At 47.9% G+C, this 20,391-nt stretch overlaps 1 protein-coding gene across 1 annotated transcript; it reads left to right on the plus strand.

Moving 5' to 3' along the window:
* The first annotated feature begins 1,512 nt into the window (after positions 1 to 1,512).
* nup98 (nucleoporin 98 and 96 precursor) lies at positions 1,513 to 19,275 on the plus strand. Its single transcript, XM_044140801.1, has 35 exons — positions 1,513 to 1,670; positions 2,493 to 2,602; positions 3,007 to 3,102; positions 3,576 to 3,761; positions 3,828 to 3,967; positions 4,137 to 4,244; positions 4,578 to 4,758; positions 4,838 to 4,995; positions 5,069 to 5,206; positions 6,026 to 6,164; positions 6,235 to 6,327; positions 6,449 to 6,586; positions 6,661 to 6,794; positions 6,877 to 7,064; positions 7,146 to 7,265; positions 8,455 to 8,641; positions 8,986 to 9,094; positions 9,176 to 9,289; positions 9,379 to 9,517; positions 10,973 to 11,150; positions 11,227 to 11,388; positions 12,277 to 12,492; positions 13,521 to 13,653; positions 13,720 to 13,955; positions 14,033 to 14,217; positions 14,478 to 14,731; positions 14,810 to 15,070; positions 15,197 to 15,354; positions 15,426 to 15,566; positions 15,636 to 15,775; positions 16,754 to 16,975; positions 17,214 to 17,455; positions 17,536 to 17,690; positions 18,140 to 18,251; positions 18,345 to 19,275. The coding sequence occupies exons 2-35, from the start codon at positions 2,524 to 2,526 to the stop codon at positions 18,542 to 18,544; spliced, it is 5,442 nt and encodes a 1,813-aa protein (XP_043996736.1). The 5' UTR covers positions 1,513 to 1,670; positions 2,493 to 2,523; the 3' UTR covers positions 18,545 to 19,275.
* Positions 19,276 to 20,391: the final 1,116 nt, after the last annotated feature.

Below are 20,391 nucleotides of genomic sequence, written 5' to 3' on the forward strand. Positions count from 1 at the left end.
AGCCAAACATCCAAGGGCCTAATCGCTATTACAATCCCCTGTGGATTAAAGCGCCAATTTGTCCTTCTTGTGTTCAATGGCAGACCAGCTACAATGGTTCATTACTGCTACCAACTGGACTGGGCTGTGGGCAGGAAGTTAACTAGAGAAAAAAGCAAAAATAATTCAAAACGTTACTGTTAATTAAACAAAGTAAGTAAATCAACATTTTTAACTAAATTGAATTTGATTTGTAGCTTTCAAATATGATATGATCTGATATTTTCTTTTTCTTTATCTCTTCCAAAAATACGTTCAATTTTAAATTTGATGCTCTTTTTATAAGTTGCTTTATTTAACAGTTGCTGTTCTGATTCATAATGCAATCTTTTCCATAAACACATGCTGCACTGTTTCAGGCAGACGGCATTTATCGTACACTGACCCATTGAATAAATTAGAAAATTACTGGGAAAAAATCAAGAAAAACAGAAAAAAAAATTTCTTCAGGTTGTGATTTTCTACTAAGTGAAACATATTATATTGATTAACTACAGCTTGATTAATCTATATAATTTATCTTTTATTCAAGCTAATAAAAACTTGAAAGTCTTTATTTCTGTTAATTATGATCATTGTACACTCGCAAGTGATGAAAACATGACATTTAAAATTATAATGTTACGCCAGACCCTTAAAGCTGCAGTTTGTAAGTTTCATAGAAAAAAAATGCTTTTACATGTTTGTCTAAGCTGTCACATGTTGTTACAGTATGTTATTTGACTGCTCTTCAGGGTTACTAGATCTGACTGATAGCTGCAGCCTAAAAGAAGTTCAAATTCAAATTCAAAAGTCCTTTATTGATCCCAAAGGAAAATTTAATGTTTGTTTAAATTCTGTTTGATTTCCGTTTTGCAATACTACTACATAATGACACACATAATGACACTGATTAACAGTCAACAATGACTGTTAATCAGTGATGAGATCATGTTTGACAGACATTTCAAAATAAAGAAAATACAATAAAATAATTGCAAGGACATGGCATTTTTATTAAAATACTCAAGTTTTGGGATTTTTTTGCCACACAGTTACAACAATTTTACATAAATTTTCCTATCAAAACTTTCTAAAAACATGCCAAATGTTGTGAAAAAGAGACCAAATTTTAATTACCTATTTATTTCATTTTGATGTTCTTTGCCCTCATGAAAAAAACTCTAGACCGCCCTGATAAATGTGGGCGGGCTAAAATTTATCTCCCTGATAAATTTTAGGGGGATAAAATGGCCCCCTGATAAATTGTTTGTAGAACCGAACAGAATACAGAGGCCGTCATCAAAATACTGAAGAATCGCATCTTCTTTAAAACATGAAAAATAAACGTAATTAGGAATAAAATATTTGTTTCGCAACCAACTATTGTTTTGAAAATAATATTACGGTGAAATTTATGTTCTTAGCGTTCTTGTTTTCGTAATTATGAAACTGCTCCGTCGACGTCATCGCGTATGAAAGTGCGTAGCAACGTCTGCTGAGCCGTTTTCCCTCCTCGTTGACGGAGCTAGCCGCTACCAGGTGTTTAGGGAGTCAAAGTTCTTACGGAGAGCTTTCCTCACTCCATATCACAATCTCTGCCGGTGGAGGTTCGGCCGGCAGACCGAACTGTCGCGGCGGTTTCGGCTCAGGTAACTATTAGCCAAACATTAGTTGTTTTTCTATATTTTACTCTCTCCCGTGTTGCTAACGCGGTTAGCATTGAGCTGGTTAGCTAACGTATCGTAGCGCATTTAGTTTTAAAATGTGTCGCACCTTTAAAACCATGAAGCAGCAGTAGCGTTATATGTAAGGGCGCCGTTAGTATCTTTCTGTAGTGATAAGAGATTATTGAAATAGTCATTTCTGAGCTGAAGTGAGAGGTGACGGATATACCAAGCGTGTTTATTAGCTACAACTACTTAGCTGATCCGGTCTCACCCAGCTGCAACTAGTTGAGTGATCTGACATCTAGTCAAAACGTGTCAACAACCTAGGTTAGTTTCTGTTTCAAGGAGCGAACAAAAGCTGGAAATTCGGCCCGGAGTAAAGGGGCTGGAGGATGTTATCAGGCGTCATTAATGAGCCTCCATCCCCGAAGGACCTGCAGGTTTTTCTGATGCAAGTCTATCATATTTTTATTTCTTACATTAGAGGTTCTTTTATAATTTTAAATACCTTTTCTGGACTTTCCGATTAACTTTGCCTTGTTAGGTTCACTTCAGCTCAGAACATCTTGATAATGATGTTGACTGAAGCGCAGTCTGAAGGTGTGCTTAGTTCATTAAAACCACTGGATGGAGAAGAACCAGATCATATCAACGGTGATCATAAAGTCCAGAAGAGAAACACTTAATGAAGACTCAGAGATTTTTAAGTCTTGTTAATTTCAACTTTGTTTTCTGTAAAGATGTATTTGTTAGTAAAAGTTAGAGTTGAGTATGAATGCTACGTTTTGATGTTTGTCTCTGCAGAAGATCTATGAGTTCCTGCTAGAAGGTCAGGATGTTCAACAATTCGTTTGGGACTCCGTTTGGCGGTGGGACGGGGGGCTTCGGCTCCTCTTCTACCTTCGGCCAGCAAAGTAAGTCAGCTTGTCCTCATTAGATCAAACCAACAACAGCTCACAGTAGATCGTCCTGATTGGATCCCACATGGAGGGTCTGAACCTGATTGGCTGGTTTCCTCTAGATCTTGTTATTATTGGTAATATCAGCTCCCCTCTTCCTTTCCTGCTGGTTATTTATCAACCAATTAGCAGCTATTTTCTACTGAGTCCATTCACAGCATATACAACTCTTCCTCTACCAGAGGGTGGCGCTAAATCCTGCTTAACATTCTGCAGCTCTGGGTTTCCAGAGGAACAGTGGAGCTCTCTGCTGTTTCCTGTGTGGCACAAAAACGTCAGGGTGTTTTTACGTTCAGACCTGAATGCTGATGTTCCGATTTATCGAGATGTTCTCTTCTGCCCTCTTCCTCTCCAAACAGACACGAGTTTCGGTGCAGCTGGAGGTTTTGGGACGTCGGCGTTCGGGGCGACCACAAACACCGGAGGATTGTTTGGCTCCACGCAGAACAAACCTGGTTGGTTCCTCCGTCTTTCTCTTCGCTTCCGAGTCCGACCAGAACCTGAAGTAGAACCTGAGTGTGTTTGACCGTTCAGGAGATATCGGCGTTTTAATGAGAAGCTCGGATGTCTGGTTGCTGCTGGAAAATGTTAAATAGGTTCCAAAAAACCTGAAATTAAATTCAAATATGTAATTTGAGTTCATCTTATTAAATTAGAGCTTTTGGTGATGATTATTCACGTGACTCTGTTGATTAAGTGATTAATCAGATGCAAAATCTTCACATTCTGCAGACTTTTTTATTTAGCCACTGAATCCTTTTTGTACAATATCAGAAATTGATTATAATGCAAATAAAAACTTGAGGAATTCCTGATCCGGTTGTGAATCCTCAGATCAGGTTGAGTTTGTGTCTCGGCTCTGACAGAGGTGCAGAGTTCTGGGTCAGGTTGGTTTGACCCAGCTGTGTTTTTGGTCCCGCCCCCTCAGGCGGTCTGTTTGGGTCCAGCACCTTCAGCCAGCCGGCAACTTCCTCCACCAGCACCGGGTTTGGGTTCGGCGGCGCCACCGGGACGTCCACCGGCCTGTTTGGAAACACCGGGACCGGAACCAGCGGCGGTCTCTTCTCCCAGCAGAGCAATGCGTTCGGCACCAACAAGCCCACTTCCTTTAGCAGTGAGTGTCCTGTGGCGTGGCGGCGGGCGGGTTTTTGACGGGTTCTGATGGAGACTCTTCCCTCAGATTTTGGAACCAGTACCAGCAGCGGCGGCCTGTTCGGCTCCACCAACACCACCACCAACCCGTTCGGCACCTCCGGCCCACTGTTCGGAGGCTCCGGCTTCGCAGCCAATCAGCAGCCAGGAACCACAGTGAAGTTCAACGTGAGTGTTCAGGAGGCGGAGCCAATAGCAGGGCGGAGCCAGCAGGAAGTGCATCATGGCGGCTCTGCTCCAGTTTCTTATTACTTTCGTGTTTTAGATCAGGACAGAAGGTAAAATGGCTGCTTGGTGCCATGGTAACCGTTTTAACCTCCATCTGATATCTGTGCAGCCTCCAACAGGAAGTGACACAATGGTAAAAGCTGGCGTGACCACGAGCATCAACACCAAACACCAGTGCATCACCGCCATGAAGGAGTATGAGAACAAGTCTCTGGAGGTGTGTGTGTGAGTGTGTGTGATGATTGTTGCGCTGGAAAAAAAGTTGTTACATGAAATCAGTTTTGTAAGTCAGAGCTTTGGTTTTACATCGAAGTGATTCTGGGGAGAAAGCGGAGCAGGAAGTGGACTGGTGATAATCAGAGGAACTGATTTGTCGGTTTGTTGAATTCAGACCAGGACGGTTTCTGAGTTGGAGCTGCTGATTCTGGATCAGCGCCACTCTGGAGAATGGATCTTGTTCTGCTGGTGGTTCTGATGAATCCTGTCGGATCGCTGCTCCATGCTGTGGTAATAATTTTCTGAGTTTTCTCCTGGTCTCCGTCGTGTGCAGGAGCTGAGGCTGGAGGACTACCAGGCGGGCAGGAAGGGCCCCACCAACCCGTTGGCGCCCGGTGCCGGCGGCCTGTTCGGCGGGGCCACCCCCACCTCCAGCGCCTCCACCGGACTCTTTGGTGCCACCGCCCCAAACTCCAACTTCAACTTCGGGGCCAATAAATCAACTTTTGGATCCGGTGAGTCCTCGGTCGGTTTCTGGTTCTGTTTAGGAAATGGTTCAGTCCAGAGACGCCGGCTGCCTCTGTCCCCTCACAGCCACTGGCACCTTCGGAACCAGCGCCAGCAACCTGTTCGGCCAGCAGAACCAGCAGCCGGCCAACAGCCTCTTTAAGCCGTTCGGCGCCACCACCACCACCCAGAGCTTCAACTTCGGCAACACCAACACCATGGGCCAGCCCAACACCAGCACCATGGTGAGAGCTCAGCACCCAGCACGCCTTCACTGCCTTACTCTACTCGACCTTTGACCTGTGGCCGTCTCCCCAGGGTTTGTTCGGCAGCACGGCGGCCTCTCAGCCGCCCGGCTTGTTCGGAACCACTCAGACCAGCACCACCACTGGCTTTGGAACCGGTTCTGGGCTGTTTGGGCAGCAGAACCCTGGCTTTGGAACCGGTGGCACACAGGTACGACCCAAAAACTGCTTTTAATCCAAACGGATGAATGAGCTGATTCTGATGTTGCTGACCAAACTAAACACCCAATATTGTCTAAAAAGACAAACAATAAAATATTATTAGGGTATTTTTTACACTTTGGTTAAATTTTACTTTGTTAATCAGTGGATTTTAAAACTTTCTATGTAATACTGGTCACATTTCAAAGCAAAATAAATCTAACTTGAAGTGGACAATGATGAGTCAGCATATTGCTCTGCTTCTCTGAATATTATAAATATCCTGAGGGATTAAATTTTTTCATATTTTCCTTAATTCACCCATTTTGTTTAGTAATTCTGTGCTTTGCTGGTTGTGATTGATTATTTATCGAAGCCGATCGGCTGTAACAAATAATGTGGATGAAAACATCTAATTGCTGCTGCTGTGGTTCATTTACATGAACTTTATCAAGCTGCAGCACAAACGCAGAGCCAAGCGCTGCCAGAACACAAATAGTGAGTGAGATTTAAGATATTTGGTAGGAACAACTTACATTAATTATTTCTGTGAATGTGTCAGAATGAGACACGTTGTTTTTTCATCTGCTGTTCCTGGAAAATACTCAATTAATCCTGATTAAAACAAACAAAATTATTTAACCTCACAAATTTACTCAATAAATATAGTCGATGCAAGCGAATAAAAAAAACAATGAAACTACAACCCAATGGTCATAAACTGTAGTGCAGACGAACCGTGGACACCATGTTGTTTTTTGTTCACGTAGATCTATGCGCTCAGATCCGTCTCCTTCCTGTTGATGGTTCTGTTTCTGTCCTCTTCCAGCCCAGTCTGTTCGGGAACAAACCCCCCGGGTTCGGAACCACCACCACCACCAGCGCTTCGTTGTTTGGCACCAGCACCGGAGTCTTTGGGAACAAGCCGCCTCTGACTCTGGGGACCGGAACCAACACTTCCACTTTCGGTGAGTGTCCAGGGTTCTGCCAACCCGCTCCGGTTCTTTCCTCCTTCTAACTCCCCGTCTCTCCCTCCAGGTTTTGGAGCGAACCCGGCTGGAGGAGGACTCTTTAGTAACAAACTGGCCACTGGTGGACTGGGAACAGGACTAGGACCCAACTTTGCGACTGGTACCGACCAGGAGCAGAACTGCTGTGGACCTTTAATCTCTACAGATGAAATATTTGCTGATTGAATATTGCAATGTTCTGATTGGGTCAGTACAGCTGATCGGTGCTGTTTGTCCCGCAGTTGGAACCGGGAACACTCTGTTTGGAAACACCCAGAACAAGCTGGGCACGGCGCCGGGAACCCTGGGAAGCTTCGGCACCGGTGGCTTCAACAGCGGCGGCGGCAGCCTGGGTTTCGGGGCCACGCAGCAGCCCGTCGGTGAGCCGCCAGTTCCGGATCCGACCCATTTTCCCAGCCGTCCACACACTCTATAGATCCGTTTCCTGTTTCAGCGCTGACCGACCCGAATGCCAACGCCGCCCAGCAGGCCATACTGCAGCAGCAGCTCAACGTGCTGGCCTACTCGCCGTACGGCGACTCGCCGCTCTTCAGGAACCCGATGAGTGACCCAAAGAAGAAGGAGGAGGTGAGTGGCGGCGACATCAGGAAGCAGGAAGTGGACATCATGGCCACTTCCTGCTTATATTTGATCTGATTTCTGGTTCCAGCGTCTGAAGCCGACCAATCCAACGGCCCAGAAGGCGCTGACCACGCCCACCCACTACAAGCTGACCCCGCGACCCGCCACCAAGGTCCGGCCCAAAGCGCTCACGTCATCCGGCGCCTCCAAGTCGCAGCTCTTTGACGGTCTGGACGACGACGAGCCGTCGCTCACCAACGGAGCCTTCGTGCCCAGGTGCAGTCTGGTCGCCATGGTAACCGGGAGCGCGGCCGGCAGGACCCGTCCGTCTCACGCGGTTCTGTTGTTTCTGCGCAGGAAGAGCATCAAGAAGCTGGTTCTGAAGAACCTGAGCAGCAGCCAGTACAGCAGCAGCAGCCTGAACAAAGACAGCGACGACCTGGCCTCGCCTTCAGAATACCCTCAGAACGGACACAGGTACCGGTCCGACCCGCAGGTTCCGGTCCAACAGCAGGACCGACCCAGACTGACTGAAGCAGTTTCACTGTTTTCACTGTAGATGAAATGATGACCTGTAAATGATCATTAAGTGAATTTATTGATATAAAACTGAGTCAGGACAGGTAACTTACTGCTGAACATCTTAAACTCAACATTTCACCATCTTCCAGCCATTTTATCAGGATTTACTTCAGACCTGAACTTAGAAGTTTTTCTTTTGTGCTGTTGCAGCATCAATGGATTTTATAGAGGCTTTCTGCTGCATTGCAGTTCAAAATGGAGGAGTTTGATTGGTTCATCTGCATAACCTCCTGTAAGGTTATGCAGATGAACCAATACGCTTCTCCATATTTACTCCTCATTCCTGCTGCATTCCAGCAGTTACTGGGATCAACAGTAACATTGTTTTGAGACCATTTTCCAGTAACATAATGATGAAAGAACTCGTTCTCAAAGATCATCCATCCATTTTCTGGTCACTCTCGTCCCTAATGGGTTCAGGAGGGTTGCTGGTTCATCTCCAGCTGCATTCTGGGTGAGAGGCGGGTTCACCCTGGACAGGTCGCCAGTCTGTCGCAGGGCAACACAGAGACATACAACCATTCACACACACACACTCACACCTAGGGAGAATTTAGAGAGACCAATTAACCTGACAGTCATGTTTTTGGACTGTGGGAGGAAGCCGGAGAACCCGGAGAGAACCCACCATGCACAGGGAGAACATGCAAACTCCATGCAGAAAGACCCCGGCCGGGAATCGAACCCAGGACCTTCTTGCTGCAAGGCAAGAGGGTTACTAACTCAAAGCAGCCTTTCTCAAAGATGAATAAACTAAAATTATAATGAACATTTAGCACTGGAGCTGGAAAATATTTTAAATATTCAGAATAAATAAATAATGCAACAAATAAAATGAATTGTGAAGTATCTGGAAACAAAATTATTCTTCAAAAAAAGACCAAAGCATCCAGTTTTTGGTAGAGGGAGAAAAACGATAAATCATGAAGTGTAGGGAGACATTCTGTGTGTGTTGTTTGTTGTTTTTGTTTTTTTTCTTCAACCTGAGCCTGAGTGATCAGAACCGCGGTTGAATCTCAGCAGGTTGCAGCTGCATCACGGCTGAAAATGAATCGGTTCTGTTAACGTTCTGCTCTTCCTGCAGCCAAGCGGAGGACGACGAGCTCCGGGAGGTTCCAGGTATGAGCGGCCGGGCCGACGACGACCCAGAGGTCACCCAGTTCTACGTGAACCCCATCGCCAAGCCCATCCCGCAGGGCCGCGCCCAGCCCAGCCTGCAGGACACCATCAGCGACCTGAACATGCACAAGCTGCCCAGGAACGGCCTGGAGGTCAGCAGGTCACGCCGTTCTGCTGGTTCACTGTTGCCAAGCCGAGGTCCCCATGTTAGAGCAGATCTGATGGAGCCGGACACAAAGATCATCTCCTGATTAACATGAGAAGCTCTGAGAGGATCGTCTGGTTTATTTTCAGCATTTCAGGTTGTTTAGATTAGAGATGAACCGATCCACCGTTTCACTTCTGATACCTTTAATATCGGCGGATACAGAAAAACAGCAGAGTGACTTAAAACTGTCCTTTTTTAACATAAATGTCTCAAACTGCAGCAGAATGACGTTGCTCAGAGCAGGAAGCACAGAGTTAGTGAATAGATCTGCCTTTATCGTTCCTCCAGCTGAGCAGCGATGACGTCTCTGCGTCCCTTGGTGACGACTCTCTGCAGGAGGACAGGGAGGAGGAGGAGGAGGAGCAGCAGGAGTCCAAACCGTCTCCTCATCCTGCAGGTCAGAGCCCGTCCCTTTGATTGCGTTTCCCATCAGCCCCTCTGCTGGGTGGGCGGGGCTAAGCATGTGCTGTGCTTCTAGGCATTGTTCTGAACCGGGTGGGTTACTACACCATCCCCCCTCTGGACGACCTGGCCGAGATGCTGGACGAGAACGGAGAATGTGTCGTAGAGAACTTCACCGTCGGCAGGAAAGGTAGCGCCCAAGTCCTCCCAGCTGAAATGTTCCTGAATGAATCCCATTGGTCTACTGACTCTCATCTGGATGCTGATTGGTACTTGCAGGTTACGGCTCAGTCTTCTTCCCCGGAGAGGTCAACTTGACGGGCCTGAACCTGGACGAGATCGTCCACTTCAGGCGCAAAGAGGTCATCGTTTACCCGGACGACAAGAACAAGCCGCCGGAGGGGGAGGGGCTTAACCGGTGAGGCAGAGCCTAAACCTGACGCTTTATTTCTGAAGCTTTTCCAGATAAATCCAGAAACAAATGTAGGAAAAAAATATCCCGCTCATCCACTAACCTTTGAACTCCAACAGACTGAAGGTTTCTGTTGAATCCTCATGAGTTATTTAATACTGGAGGTGGGACTGCATTAAATATTTAATTTCTATCTTTAATTAATCACATTACTGACAAAATTAGCAGCATTTTCAAATCAAAACCCTTTTTACAGCTAAATTATTGACTTAACAACAATCAGAACTAAAGAAAAAATTCAAATTGTTTATTTTTACAGGGTTTCCACGCAGTAGTAGAGGGTAGTAAACTAAATTAGCTCAAATTAAGGCCAGTAAAAGGTAGCACATGCATGAGGCCACGGAGAAAGACTTCCGTACGGCTTCGAGGCGATTCTGGTCCACCATCCGGCGTCTCAGGGGGGGAAAGCAGTGCAGCACCAACACTGTTTATAGTGGGGATGATGTGCTGCTGACCTCAACTTGGGATGTTGTGGCCCGGTGGGCAGAATACTAAGAAGACCTCCTCAATCCCACCAACATGCCTTCCATTGAGGAAGCTGAGCCTGGAGACTCCAGGTTGGGCTCTCCAATCTCTGGGGTCAAGGTCGCCGAGGTGGTCAAAAAGCTCCTTGGTAGCAGGACCCCGGGGGTGGATGAGATTCACCCGGAGTTCCTTAAGGCTCTGGATGTTGTAGGGTTGTGTTGGCTGACACAACTCTTCAATATTGCATGGAAATCGGGGGCAGTTCCCCTGGATTGGCAGGGGAACTCCAGCTCCTTCCTCCGGAGGAGCTGGAGGAAGTGGCTGGGGAGAGGGAAGTCTGGGCCTCCCTTCTGAAGCTGCTACCCACATGACCCGACCCCGGATAAGTGGAAGGGTGGATGGAGTAAAAATATTGTAGCAATAGTAAAAATAGGTAGTAAATTGAAGTGTAGGATTCCTGTATAAACCCTGTTTTATGGCACATTTCAGCAACAAGGCAGTTCTTGGTGCTTTACATCACAAGTCATAGAAACAGACAACAAAGATATTTATAATTTTGAATCTGTTCTTCAGGTTCAAAATGTTTTTCTATCTTTTTATCTTCACAAATTCTCTGATCATTCATGGAGCATCTGTAGAAATGTGATTATAAAAGCTAACATTAGCGTTAGCTACTACATGTTTAGCATTGAGGCTTTTTTAGGCTAGCATAGCTTTCTGACCGGCTAACTGCTTTTAGCACAACTTGAACACACTGGTCTCCCAGCGTCCAATCGGATCACTTAAAGCAGAAATTAAGCTGGAGTTGAACAATAAATGGACTTGAAGTAACTAATCAAATCATCAGTCTGACAGTGACTAGCGTCAGTTCATCAGACGGTCCGGTCCGGTTTGTGTGGTGGTGTTTCCCGTCCTGACCCTGCTTCCTGTCTGCAGGCGGGCTGAGGTGACCCTGGATGGCGTCTGGCCCAACGATAAGACGACCTGCGCTCAGATCCGCAGCCCAGAGCGACTCGCCGACATGAACTACGAAGGTCGGCTGGAGAAGGCCTCCAGGAAGCAAGGCGCGCGCTTCCTCGAGTACCGACCCGAGACCGGCTCCTGGGTGTTCGAGGTGGGTCTGGTCCCGTCCATTACGGTAGAACCCGGAGGTCATCAGGGAATTTGACTCCGCCCCCTTTCTCCTCCAGGTCAGCCATTTCTCCAAATACGGCCTCCAGGACTCAGACGAAGACGACGACGTCCCGCCCAAAACAGACCCAAAGAAGCTGAAGACAATGATGTCACTTCCTGCTTCCAGGCTGCAGCAGCTGCTTCCTCCATCCCAGCAGCAGGTGGCGCCGCAGGCCCAGGTAGAGCAGCCTGCGCCCCTCCACACTCCTCATCTTCCTCACTCGCACATTGATCAGATTTTCTCCTTTAATCTGGTGATAAAATAATTTAACCTGGAAGAATCAAATTCACATTTATTATCATTGATTATTATTAATACTATTAATATTATTATTATTAGTAGTATTATTTGTTTTGATTGGAGCTTTACTCCACCAGGTGGCGTCAGAATAATTAAGATGTAATAATTTAGATTTTTTTGCATTTTTTTATCTGACATCTTAATAAAAATCTGGATGTTTTCAGGTTTATTCCAATCACAGAAATCAGGGACGGGTTTAATGTTTACTGCAGTCCAATCGTGTTAGGATAAATGATTTTATTAATCATAAATTTGTTGATTTATTACTGAATTGATTGATTGATTGATTGTCAATCAGGATTTTCTGTCTGACTGATGGATGTTTCATCATTTTGGTGTGTAAATGTTGGTGGTTCTGTTGCTCCGGGTCTCAGCTGAACGATCCGGTTCTGGATCTCATCAGAACCAGAAGCTTTTTACTTTTTCTGATGCTCCTGTTCTGATTCTGGTTAGAATCGGAACCGGATGTGTGAGTTATTTTTCTGTTGGTTCTCAGATGAAGGTGAAGCTTTTAAAGTGAAATTAATGCGACTTTTTAACATGAATGTAATTTCTGATTTCTGTTTAATAAAGCATTAAAGATCCTTTTAGTTTCTCTCTTCGGTTTTTTATTTTAACTCTGAAGTGAATCCAATCCTCTAATCGGGTCAATGTGAGGAAATGTTGCAGGTTTGATCCGGTTCCTCTCATGGATGCTTGACCTCTGACCTCACCTGGTCTGTCCAGAGTTTCTCCGTCTGTCCTCATGCTCTCTCTCTGTCTCCAGTCCACTGCTGTGGATTTGGGAAGCGGCGTGGTGGAGCTGGACAGCGACATGGCCGACATCACGCAGGGCATCCCGACAGAGAGCATGCTGGGAGGAGAGGAGGAGGACGGCGAGCTGCCGCTGGTCGACATGGAGACGACAGGGCTGATGAACCATGAGCCAGCGGCGTGCAGCCACATCCCGTCCACTCTGGGCATCAACCCGCACACGCTGCAGGTAGAACCGCCGAGCCGCTCCGGAGGAGAACCACAGGAACCCGGAAAATAAAAACCATCTCAGTAACGAAGCTAGCACTGCAGTTTCTGTCACGGGGAAAACGCACAATAACCACATGATTGTCACTGATTTACTGAGGATACATGAGAAATATTTTCATGGAAGTTTGCTACATTTTTTCCTTATTATCCAAATGTACATATAGAAATAAAAAGATGAGAAAAATAATAGGCAGACAGACTATACACAAACTTTATTCATCCTTAAATATTTTATTTTTGTTCTTCACCAAATCATTCGTGGATTAAATCTGGACATGAAGTCAGGAGGAAGCAGCAGTGGAATAGGAGAAATGCTGCCACCTGCAGGTGGGAGTTGGCATCACTTGAATCCAATGATTCTGTCTGTTTATCCTGAATATTTGTAACAAACTCCAGAGTTTCTCATCATAATTTGGAAAGAACAGCCAGAGGCCGCCGGACAAGTGCAGAGACGGGATGGTACTTCAACTATAAACCTGGTTTAATCTGTTTAAACCTGGTTTAATCTGTTTAAACCTGGTTTAACATGTTTAAACCTGGTTTAATCTGTATAAACCTGGTTTAATCTGTTTAAACTTGGTTTAATCTGTTTAAACCTGGTTTAATCTGTTTAAACTTGGTTTAATCTGTTTAAACCTGGTTTAATCTGTATAAACCTGGTTTAATCTGTTTAAACCTGGTTTAATCTGTATAAACCTGGTTTAATCTGTTTAAACCTGGTTTAATCTGTATAAACCTGGTTTAATCTGTATAAACCTGTTTTAATCTGTATAAACCTGGTTTAATCTGTTTAAACCTGGTTTAATCTGTTTCCACTGTAAACTAAACGTAGCCTGATGGGTTTTTAGTAAAGCCTGGAGGCCCACCAGGCTGATAATAAAACCCAGTTATTAGTGTGAAAAATCCTGGGATCTGCTGACTTAAATTTCTGCAAAAACCTGTGAGTGTTAAATGGGTCTGAGTCATCAGATTACTTCCTGTTTCCAGATCATGAAGGCGTCTCTGTTCACTGAGGACGAGGAGGACGGCGACATGTTCCAGCTTCACAGAGCGACCAAGGCGTCCGCTGACGTCTCGTCTCCTCGGCTCGTCCCGCCAGGCTCTCAAGGCCGCCCGTCTGGTAGGAAACTCTTCCTCGCGCTGATGAAGACCTTCCTGTTGGTTTCTGACCTTCTTCTCTCTGCAGTCGGGGGTCTTCTTCAGGCCCGCTTCACCTCCGGCATCTTCCCTCAGCGTGTGGACTCTCCTCTGTCCCGTGGCTCCCTGGCGGCAGCTGACCCGCTTCGGCCTCCAGGGTGGAAGAGTCCGGTCTCCACCCCGTTCCTGCTGCCGGCCCGGGCCCCGGAGCCCGCCATCAGGACGGTAGGGGTGCGGCGGCTGGGCGGCCCCGTCCCTCTGAAGGAGTCCGTCACTCAGGGGAAGGTCAGTTCTGGATCACCGACTGAGCCACGACGCTTCAGCAGGAAGCAGTAACAGCCTGTTCTTTTGTTATCCTGCAGGGGGCGCTGCTGATGGACAGTGGCCTGTTCGCCACCCGCTCCTTCAGAGTGGGCTGGGGTCCCGGTTGGACCCTGGCCCATTGCGGCAGCCGACTCAGCGCGCAGTCCGCCGACCAGACAGAGCTCCAGGAGCAGCGCACCAAGACGGACTTCAGTTTCCTGCACAAACCGGCCCGGACCAAACCGTAAGGATAAACTCCTGGACAGGCCCAGTCCGCTAGGCGGCTTACAGGAAGTCCAGAGTTCTAAAATCCACTTTATAACCTGGAACGTCGTAGAACCTGAGGTCAGAACCTGAGGTTCCTCCAACAGGCCAGAAGAGACTTCATTCTTTAAACCATTAGCAGCCGTTTAGGGGCCTGATTGAGGAAAGGTTCAGTTTAGTGGGGACATTTCAAAGGGTTCTCTCTAAGGTCAAAGGTTAACCTGAGCTGTGTGTCCTCAGGCTCGCTGAGAGCCCCTACAAGGTGGTGGTGGAGCAGCTGGTGGGACTGGAAGCTCCTCAGGGGACGAGTGAGGAAGAGGAGGAGCGGCATGCGGTGCTGCAGCGCCCCCTGGAGATCAGCCTGAAGCACAGCACCGTCAGCGTCCCTGAGGGAACATCCTGTCCGCTGGTGGAGCCGCGGCCCGGCGTGGCGGCGCTGCACGACTACGCCGAGTGGATCAGGGAGCTGAACGAGGAGCGCGGCGACACTGACCGTGAGTTCTGGTTCTGGTTCTGGTTGAGACACGGTTCGTCTCCGCGCTCCGACCCTGACCTGTCCGTCCGTCCCCCAGCCATCCTGGGCCACTGGGCCGAGGTCTGGACGCTGTGCGAGGCTCTGTGGGGCCAGCTGGACCCGGACGCCGGCCTGCTCGACGACTACCAGCAGCAGCTGCAGCGCCGGCGCGCCTTTTCTGACTGGCTTGCCCGCGGCGCCGCCCGCAGGGTGGAGGAGGAGGTGGCGCTGGCGGGGAAGGGCCGCCACGCGGACGCGCTGTTCAGCTTCCTGACTGGCCGCCGCGTCAGCGAGGCGTGCCAACTCGCCCAGAGGGAAGGTGAGAGGAGCGGACAGAACCTCGGGTTCTGATGGAGACCGGCAGAACCTGATAGTGAATTTAAACTGTAGATATAAACAGTGTTTGGCAATGTGTGTGTGTAACTATGGTGATGTGTGTGTTTAGGCGACCACCGCCTGGCCCTGTTGCTGTCACAGGCCTCCGGGTCGCGGTTCTGCCGCCAGCTGTTGGACCTGCAGCTGGCCGACTGGAGCCGGACGCAGACTGACCTCCACCTGAGTGAAGAGCGGCTGCGGATCTTCGCCCTGCTGGCCGGGAAGCCGGTGGGTTTCGTCGGCTCGGAGCCGTCCCACCCGCCGCTCGGTTCTGGTTCTGAACGGTTCCGTCTCTGCAGGTGTGGCAGTCGTCCGGGTCAGCGGTGAACGTCTGCTCAGAGCTGGACTGGAAGCGCTGCCTGGCCGTCCACCTGTGGTACCTGCTGCCGCCCACAGCCTCCGTGGCCGACGCCCTGGCCGCCTATGAAGCCGCTTTCCAGGTGAGTCCCAGTCAGACCCGCCTCTCTGCCGGGTCAGAACTGTCCTGATTGTTCTGCTGTCCCCTGCAGGGCTCCACAGAGGCAGGCAGATACGCCTGCACACCGCTGCCACCATACCTGGAGGGGGCGCCACCCCTAGAAGAGGAGGAGGAGCCTGAACGGCCGCTGCTCGACCTCTGCTTCCACCTGCTGAAGCTCTACAGCGACAGGTAGACCTGAGGCACCAGAACCGGTTCCAACTCACTTCACTGAACCAAACACTCAGCAGAACCAGATGAATCCGGTTCCACCTTTTCCATTCAAACAGTTTAAAGTTGATCATTTAAAACCCGATCTGTGTTCCTCAGATCACCTGATCTGTTTGACCTGCAGTGAAATTAGCTTTGTTTTCATCTTTTGCTGCTTGTTCAGTGAGTTTTGCATGCAGCCTGGTGAATCTGGTGTTGTTGGAAACAGCAGAGCTTCGGTTTTACTCTGATGGTTTGTGTGCATTGGGCCATGTTACACTGTCATTACTGCGTTTTTTTACCAGGTATGACTCGTTAGCCTTGTTAGCATCTAGTTACATTCTTTTTTTATCAAGCTGCTTGCTGTTGAAGCTGAGTGATGTTGAGGTAGAAAATATTGTTTCTATCATTTAGATGAGCATTTTCCCGATACGTGGATATGCAACCCTAAATCTATATTGGTAAATGTATAGCGTGTGTTTTTAATTGATCTTGTTGGGGCAATTGCTGAGGCGCCACATGTGGAGGGAGGGCCGGTATCATGTTTGAGAAATCCTTTATCAACCATTCAGCTGTCCAAAACACCGGGTGGACTTAGCCCCGCCTTCCTCCCCCCACTCTGCTCCTTCAGACTAGCCAGCAGCAATTAGCAAACAGTTGCTGAGCTCATTATAGGAGCTGCTGCTCAGGGCAACGCTGGTAAAAATGTTAGAGGATTAATAGAGGAGTCATGTTGGGATGAGTTCCTAGAGGCGGAGCTTCAGAAACAGAAGGGGTTCTTAAAGAGACAGCGACACACTTTCAAATAGCAAATATTTAAATTATTATTATTTGACATTTTTATAAGAACTGAAGGTATCATAGTTTGTAATCATGCTATAAAATGGCGCTGTGAGCCTGGAAACTCCACAGTACTGTTCCTTTACTGGTCCGGTTCTGTTGCCCCGTTTCCCTCTGCAGACTGTACGGCCTGCAGCCGCTGCTCGACCCGCTCACCGTCACCTGGCGGCGCCTGGACTACCGGCTCAGCTGGCACCTGTGGGGCGTGCTGCAGGCGCTGCGCTACACCCACCTGGCCGCGCCGCGCCAGGGCCTCGTCCACGCCGCCTACGCTGCCCAGCTGGAGAGCGCCGGCCTCTGGCACCTGGCCGTCTTCATCCTGCTGCACGTCCCCGACCACAGGTCAGAGCCAGAACCGGGTCCGGACCCGCTCTTACCATCCCGCTCAGGAAACTGGGCTGGTATTTCTGCCACAATGCTCAGCTGGAACCTTTAGTGTCTAAAGGGAACTTTAAATCTAAGTTGAGTAAAATCTCCCCAAGGCTCCGTCCTCGTCAGTGTCCAGATGTGAACGACATGCAGCAGGTCTGATGCAGTTTCCTGTGGTGGCTGTAGAAATCAAGTTTCTTCTCCTCTGCAGGCAGCGGGAGCGCGCCGTCAGGGAGCTGCTGGCGCTGCACTGCCCCCTGCTGGAGACAGAGGAGTCGGCCCGCAGGGAGCGCTTCCTGACCGACGGGCTGCTGGTTCCAGAGAGTTGGATCCACGAGGCCAAGGCGGTCCGGGCCCGGCGGGACGGGGACCGGCACCGCCAGGCCCTGCACCTGTACCGGGCCGGACACTGGAACCAGTGCCACCGGCTGCTGATCCAACACCTGGCCTCAGGTACGACCCGCACGCTGGACCTGACCGGCTCACGGCGCGTCACGTGACTCAACCCGTTTCTCGACCCGTTTCTCCTGCAGACTGCATCGTCAACGACAACCACGACTACCTGCTGGAGTTCCTGGAGGGCCTGGCGGTACCAGAACACAGCGCCAGCATCCAGGACTGGGAAACGGCCGGCAGAGTCTACCTGGACTACATCCGGGTCATCAAGTCCCTGCAGGACATCCAGCAGGTCGGTTTGGTTCTGGACCGGTTCTGTAAACAGAAACGACTTCACTTGGATGTGGCAGCGAGGCGGATCAGTTTGTAAACTTCATAAAGTTCATTTAAAGACAACAAACTAAAAGCTGCAAACAGCAGAAATGATGTTTAAGTAAAAAGTACTGAAAACATCCAGGATGTGACGACAGCTGCTGCTAACGACTCATTTAGTTATTGATTGATTGATCATTGATTAGTTGGTCTCCTTGGTCACCTTTAAGTTTTTATGCTGAATTCAAAATGGCTGGTTCAGTTTCTGATTCCTGGCTGCTCTGTGTGGCTTTAATCTGGTGACGCTGTTTCAATAATTGTTGCTGGTCTTTAGTAATTCTGCTCAACTCTGAACTATAATAACCTGTGGCGCCGTTGCCTGGGTAACAGAGGGGATTGTTTGTGTTTAACGCGGTTCTGCTGTCCCAGACGGACAGCGCCGGCTACCAGCTGGAGCGGCTCTACTCTGACGTGACGTCGCTCTGCGGCCGCATTGAGCTGCTGCCCTGCCGGACCGCCAGGGATCACCTCGCCCAATCAGGTGAGGGCCGGGAGCCGGCCAATCGCAGCTCGCGTTGCTCTGACGTTTCCGGGTCGTTCCCTCTGATCTTGGCTCCGCCTCTTCCCCCTGCAGAGATGGCGAAGCGCGTGGCGAACATCCTGCGGGTCGTGCTGAGCCTGCAGCAGGGCGACGGCGCCGACGACCCGCTCAACTTCCCGCTGGCCCAGCTGGCGCCGCACATCAGCCGCCTGCCCATGCCGGAGGATTACGCTCTGGAGGAGCTGCGCGGCCTGACCCAGTCTTACCTGCGACAGCTCGTCGTCAGCCAGTGACCCGGACAGGCTGGACCCGACCCCATCAGAACTCCGGTTCTGATCTTCTGAGCTCAGAAGTTCAGAAAACTCCAAACTGAGGCTGGAAAAATCTGGAGATGAATTGATTAGATTTCCTTCTCTCACAGGAAGTTTCTTCCTGCAGGATTTCAAAATAAAGTCACAACATTGACACATCAGATGAGACCCAAATGGATCAGAACCAGCAGGAATTTAAACCCTGAACGGATTATTGGTTCTGTCGGATCCGGATGTGTGAATGGAACGGATCAATTATGAAACGGCGCCGCCTGACCCGATCAGAGGTTCTATTTTTTTAGGTTTTCTTGTAGAAGCTCTAAACGTTTCCCCTCATGGTTCTAATCCGATTCGCTGACGGTTCTGATCCGATACGCTGACGGTTCTGATCCGATACGCCGCTGTCGGAACCGACCAGAAAACACCAGAACTCTGTGTTAAAGAACCGAGCTTCTTTATTGAACATTTGTTGCCATTTAATGACCGTGTCTGTGGTTGCCATGGTTACACGGATGGACTGCTGTGTGTGTGTGTGTGTCAGTGTGTGTGTGTTTTCTGCTGCTTCGTTGATCATATTTTTAATAAAGTTGAGGTAGAAATAAATCAGATGCCAAATGAGTTTATTTTCTTTTAAGAATCGATTCAAACATTTGGTTGTAAATTTTTAATAAAAAATAATTTTGGTGATAAAATAAACTGCCAACAGAAACACATGGATGGATATTTAATCTATTTAACATTTATTGGTTAAATTGTCAATAATTTTATTGAACTAGAATCCAGAATCATCTTAGTGACAAAATCACATAAAATATTGAACATTTTTCTGCAGCTGCGATGATTTAAAAACGTTTTTCAAACATCTGGGACAGAAGTTTGATTTTACTGTGGAGTTTTTCTCATTCAGGGTCAGAATTTTACATACAGATGAGTAAAAAGTCAGACATGATGATGAAACGCTGACATGTGGAAATCATCTTTAAAGGAAAGAAGAAGAAAGCATGATGAGGTCAGAGGTCGTTTACTGATGGAGTCTCATCCCTGCAGCAGAACCTTCTGGTACCTGCAGAGGTTCTGTTGGTTTCTAATCATTTCTTCTTAGACCCGGCGGCCTAAACAAAGCAGAATGGATGAATAAAACATTTTTCCTGGGACAGAACGATCTCTGCAACACTTTCAGGTTAAATCTTCTCTTCCCACTAAAACGTTTGAGGCTCATGGCGAAGCGTCAAACAGGAAGTTCTCAGACTGACACGGAGTCACAATAAGACGTAGAAGTGGATTTCCTTTGGTCGCCATCTTTTTTTAAATTTATTTATTCATTTATTTATTTTTATTAAACTTTATTTAAACAAAGTAAGCACAAACAAGTAAGGCAATTACAACAGTGAAACTCTAGAGGGCACAGTAGAGGCAGATTTTGAAATGGAAATTTAACGTAATATTGATAAAAAATAAATTAATAATGAAACGATAACTAAAACATCAACACGGGGATTCATATGTTAGGATTGATTTACATCGGTGGGCAATTCCATTAATATTTCAGTCAGGTATTCATAGGATTCAATACATTTCAGATTTCAAATTTAACTGGAATTCAGATTTAAAAAGTAAAAAAAAAAAACTGTGGATGATCTCAGCACTCTTTGTTTATGAATAAAAACAAAAAGATGGAAAATGAGATCGCACAACTTAAAACCACAAACTAAGCGGCAGAATCAGAGCGCTATAAAAGAAGATGCGATCTGCGCTTCAACAGCTTAAAAGAGCCAAAGGAGGAAAACACAAGACAGAAAGTCACGAATCTCATGAAGCAGATTATGCCA

This window comes from Gambusia affinis, linkage group LG15 (genome assembly GCF_019740435.1).
Source record: "Gambusia affinis linkage group LG15, SWU_Gaff_1.0, whole genome shotgun sequence".
NCBI lineage: Eukaryota > Metazoa > Chordata > Actinopteri > Cyprinodontiformes > Poeciliidae > Gambusia > Gambusia affinis.

What these genes read in the sequence shown, in the direction of transcription:
- nup98 (XM_044140801.1), top strand. Translation starts at nt 2,524, where the DNA reads ATGTTCAACAATTCGTTTGGGACTCCGTTTGGCGGTGGGACGGGGGGC. An exon ending in GAACCACAGTGAAGTTCAAC is followed by an intron (nt 3,968 to 4,136) that starts GTGAGTGTTCAG and finishes ATATCTGTGCAG; the next exon opens with CCTCCAACAGGAAGTGACAC. An exon ending in CCAACTCGCCCAGAGGGAAG is followed by an intron (nt 15,071 to 15,196) that starts GTGAGAGGAGCG and finishes GTGTGTGTTTAG; the next exon opens with GCGACCACCGCCTGGCCCTG.